The following is a 4,392-nucleotide window of genomic DNA, read 5'->3' as shown; positions in this document are numbered from 1 at the left end:
GGGCGGGGGGGGGGGGATTCTCAATCACAAGAAGTAGCAGCTTGACTGCCAGCAGTGCTAACTGGGTAATTACCTCCCAGCTCGGCACTTGCCAGGCAGGCGCCAGGGTTTGGGCCTCCACTTCCGCATCCCTCACTGAGACCAAAACACTAAGACTGGGCCCAAGGAAGCGGCAGTGGCCTGGGCATTGCCCAAGCTGCTGATGCCTGGTGGCCAGGGCTCCCTTGGCCTGCAGGGCAGTGTCAGTGAGGACAGTGCCTTCTGCCCTGACACCTTAGCTTTGCCTCCCCAGGTGCAAGCTCTACAGCGGCTCCGCAGACTGCACTATCATTGTGAGTAGGGCCCGTGGGGGTCCAGGACACGTATTGGTATCTGGGAGTCCCGGGCACACGGGGGCCTGGGCTCAGGGCAGCAGGGCTGGTGCTGAGGCTCCTGTCCTTCCACCCACCAGGTGTGGGATATCCAGAACCTGCAGAAGGTGAACACGATCCGGGCCCATGACAACCCGGTGTGCACGCTGGTCTCCTCTCACAACATGCTCTTCAGTGGTTCCCTGAAGGCCATCAAGGTCAGGCAAGGCAGTGTGTGCGTGCACCAGGCATTGGGGTGCCGGATGCCTGGCCACCCAGCCCATGCTGATGTTCTCACAGGTCTGGGACATTGTGGGCACGGAGCTGAAGCTGAAGAAGGAGCTAACAGGCCTAAACCACTGGGTGCGGGCCCTGGTGGCTGCCCAGAGCTACCTGTACAGTGGCTCCTACCAGACAATCAAGGTACCCCTTTGCCACTTTCCTGGTGGCAGGGCCCCTCCCTGTACCAGCACTGCCCTGCCCCCTTCCTACTGGGACAGGGAGACCCTCACACACAACCTGGGTGGTGGGTGGGCTGCCCACATCTGAAGCCCCAGAGACGCTGGCCTAGGACCAAGTGTTCTGCGCTTGCCCATAGATCTGGGATATCCGGACCCTCGACTGCATCCATGTCCTACAGACCTCTGGTGGCAGTGTGTACTCCATCGCCGTGACGAATCACCACATTGTCTGTGGCACCTACGAGAACCTCATCCACGTAAGGGTGGACACCTAGGGGCAAGGCCTGACTCTGGCCCCCTGTCCTCTCCCATCTGTGTCTCTGACCTGCCTGTGCCATCACCTCAGGTGTGGGACATCGAGTCCAAGGAGCAGGTTCGGACCCTGACAGGCCACGTCGGCACCGTGTATGCCCTGGCGGTCATCTCGACACCGGACCAGACCAAAGTCTTCAGCGCATCCTATGATCGGTCTCTCAGGGTCCGTGCTGGCCTGGTGACAGTGGGAGGCTCAGGGTGGGTAGCCTGGCCTGGCAGTCCTCATGTCTTATGTGCCCCCAGGTCTGGAGTATGGACAACATGATCTGCACACAGACCCTGCTGCGTCACCAGGGCAGTGTAACTGCACTGGCCGTGTCCCGGGGCCGGCTCTTCTCAGGGGCTGTGGACAGCACTGTGAAGGTCAGAGTCTGGGCTGGGGCCATCCAAAGGGGCTGACTGCACCGGAGAGCAGGGTGTTGGGGGTGAGGAGCCAGGAGCCCCGGGCAGGTGACAGTGGAGGGCAGCTATAAACGGCAGGTGGTATTGGGGCAGGATGGCCAGAGGGGCACCTGAAACAGAGCCCTTCCTCTACAGGTTTGGACTTGCTGACAGAATCCAGGCCAGGTCTTGACTTCTTCTGGGCCCACCCTAGGCCTGTCTAAGCCAGGCTGGTCTCAGGGTCTCTGCCTGCCCATTAGGGGATAGGCGGGCAGGCTCACCTGGCCAGGCACTGTCCTGATCCTGCACCCGGCGAGTCTCCCTCTGTCTGGCTCTGTCATCATTGCTGCCAGGACAGTGCCCAGACCCTCTCTCTACACTCCAGGTATAATGCTTGCCCAGTCCACCCTCCATCCCCATTCCTGATGGACTGCAGGACTTTTTTACTCACCTTTTCTATTGTTTTTAGACTGTACATAGATTTGATTACTTCTGATTGAAATAAAAGCTGCACAGACTGTGGCTGTGAGTAGGGATGGTCCTGGGATGAGGGAGAGGCTGCCCAAGAGCACTGGTGTGCCCGGGCACCAGCAGCCAGTGGGAGGGAAGCTGGGAGGGGTCACAAAAAGCGTTCCTATTGTCTGTTGACCCCAGGATGTAGCCCTCTCAGTTGACTTCCCCTCCCTGCCATGGACAGGCCAACTCCACCCCTCCCCCCTTCCCCCCAGCACCACCACCACCACCACCATTCTCCCAGCACACACCACCAAACAGTGAGCCAGGCCGTTTTCTGCTGTTTATTGACAGCCAAGAATACCGCCCTGCCCAGACCCCCCTCCCGACCTGCCGGAGCCCCAGCCTTGGCCACCCGCTAAGGAGAGGTCAGGTGGACGACCAGGTAACGCCACTAGGGGACGCGCCACCACATGACAGCTGAAAGGGGCCTCACATTCCTAGATGCCACCTTGGCTGATCCCCTCTGCCCACCTGCATCACAATTGCTGGTTTTTGGCATTTTTAATTTTTTTTTAAGAAATGTCAAAGTTGTGTCCAACACACGTGGGTCAGCAAACACAATAGAGGAGGCTGGTCAGTACTTTTTTGGAGGGGGCGAGGAGAGAGAGGCGAGAACAACCACACGACACAGCCTTGGACCACGAGCAGAAGCATCCGTGGGAATTCAGATGGGGGTGGGCTGGCTGCCTGCTCGGAGCCTGGGGAGGGAGAGTCAGGCACACCTTCACACGCGTCACACGCAGCCTGGCATGCACGCCCTGCACCCACTGCTGTCATCCGGCTGACCACCACTTCACGCTGTGCACATAGCTTCCCCCAAACACAGGCAGACCTTCACAGCAGCATCCCCCAGAGAGGAGGGAGCCCTCCCCGCCATCTCCACGGCATGGAGGACACAGCCCAGCAGCAAGGCACATCCTTCGAGTTCTTCAGACACAGAAGTTAAGAGAGCGCAGAGGGAGGCCCTGGTGGAGCACAGACCCCAGCCTACTGTGTGCGCTACTGGCCCGGGGGTCTGGCCACTCCTGGGTAGAGGGAAAGGACAGACAGTGGCCAGGGCCTGGAACAGCTTTTGTCTCGAGCTAGACTCCAGTGTCCTTGCAGTTGGTAAATGGTTTTCTATAGAATCAATAATATTTTTTCTTTCTTTAAATATATATTCGTTAAAGTTATACCTTTTTGTTTCTCTAGGGAAATCTGCCTCAGCTTATTCCCAATAAATTAATACTCTCAATAGCTTATATTCTGTGGGGTAGAGTAGGGCAGGGGTCCTGACCCCAGCCCCTTGTGCTGTGCCAGAGCAGCTGGCAGAGGTCCCCAGTGGGCAGTTCTGTGCTGGGCATAGGCCTGTGCTCTGCCACTGATTGGGGAGGGAGCTCCAGTGGCTGCCCCCCCCCCCACTACCTCCCAAGGTGGGCCCAACGTGGATTCAGGGCAGGGTGCCAGGGGCTGCCCCTTCTCTACACACTGGGTAGAGCCCGGTGGTGGGTGGGCGGGTAGCCCAGCAGTTATTGCACAGGGAGCAGCAGACAGGGACAGGCACCCACAGAGCAGCAGCATCTGTCCAGAGCCCTTGGGTCCCTAGGCCAGGCAGTCTTCCACGTTCGGCATCTTGCCTGGGCCCAGGGGGCAGGAGTTGTGCTTGTGCAGGGACAGGGCAGCACGACCCGCCCCCGCCTCGCGGCCCTGGCAGGCTGTCCCCTGCACCCCGTCCCCCTCGGCCCCCCACCATGCCCACTTGCGCTGCGCCCAGAAGTGCCCATCCTGAGGTAAAGGTCAGTGTGCAGCTAGAGCCCAGGCAGCATAGGTGGGCCCAACGTGTGCCACATCATTCCAGCATGGCGTCCAGTTGGTCCGCCAGGTCATCAAACATGCTGCCGATGTCGTCCAGGATGCTGCCCGTGCTCTTCTCCGAAGCAGAGGGGCTGGGGTGGGCGCAGTGAGAGAAGAGGGGGGCAAGGTGGGGTCGGCGGAAAAGGCCGTGCCCCCTCCCTACATAGACCAGGCCTCCCACTCAAATCAGCAGTGCATGGGCGGGGCCCCGCCCCACGGCCTCTGACTCCCCCCATCCCCCTATTCCAGCGGAGCACAGCTGCCTCAGAATAAATGACAGGGTGGCGTGCAAGCCCCGCCCACGCCGGGCCCCGCCCCACTATATAAGGTGCCCGAGACCACGCCCAGCCCGCACACTACACCTTCACTAACCCGAGAGGCACCCAGATGCCCTCGCCCGACCGGACCCCGCCCCACCTACCGCTGGCCCTGAGCATCCTCCTGCCGGATCTTTTCTTCTACCGCCTGCAGCGCTGCCGCCAAGCACGCACTCGTCTCCTCCAGCTTCTGCTGGGCGCTGTCCCCCAGCGAGGTGC

General features: G+C 60.4%; 2 protein-coding genes across 5 annotated transcripts in view; one reads left to right on the top strand and one right to left on the bottom strand.

The window, feature by feature from the left end:
• The window catches only part of TRAF7 (TNF receptor associated factor 7), an 11,021-nt gene extending 8,992 nt beyond the window's left edge, over positions 1 to 2,029 (top strand). For 3 of the 4 annotated variants that reach the window (XM_015564028.1, XM_015564026.1, XM_015564029.1), the window contains 7 exons: positions 293 to 332; positions 452 to 568; positions 651 to 773; positions 949 to 1,068; positions 1,158 to 1,289; positions 1,370 to 1,551; positions 1,664 to 2,029. In XM_015564028.1, coding sequence (XP_015419514.1) covers positions 293 to 332; positions 452 to 568; positions 651 to 773; positions 949 to 1,068; positions 1,158 to 1,289; positions 1,370 to 1,525 — 688 coding nt within the window. In that variant the 3' untranslated portion in view covers positions 1,526 to 1,551; positions 1,664 to 2,029. The remainder of the gene's footprint in view (positions 1 to 292; positions 333 to 451; positions 569 to 650; positions 774 to 948; positions 1,069 to 1,157; positions 1,290 to 1,369; positions 1,552 to 1,663) is intronic. The other variant, XM_006763906.2, reaches the window with a different exon arrangement.
• Positions 2,030 to 2,528: 499 nt separating this feature from the next.
• Positions 2,529 to 4,392, bottom strand: part of CASKIN1 (CASK interacting protein 1) — a 15,034-nt gene continuing 13,170 nt past the window's right edge. Inside the window, exons 20-21 of the mRNA XM_006763945.2 lie at positions 4,278 to 4,391; positions 2,529 to 3,948 (exon numbers count right to left, since the gene is read on the bottom strand). Coding sequence (XP_006764008.1) covers positions 3,852 to 3,948; positions 4,278 to 4,391 — 211 coding nt within the window. The 3' untranslated portion in view covers positions 2,529 to 3,851. The remainder of the gene's footprint in view (positions 3,949 to 4,277; position 4,392) is intronic.

The sequence above is a fragment of the Myotis davidii genome, unplaced genomic scaffold (genome assembly GCF_000327345.1).
Source record: "Myotis davidii unplaced genomic scaffold, ASM32734v1 scaffold599, whole genome shotgun sequence".
Taxonomy (NCBI): Eukaryota; Metazoa; Chordata; class Mammalia; order Chiroptera; family Vespertilionidae; genus Myotis; species Myotis davidii.
The sequence above is the reverse complement of the archived record's forward strand: the minus strand, read 5'-3'. Positions and strand labels throughout refer to the sequence as shown.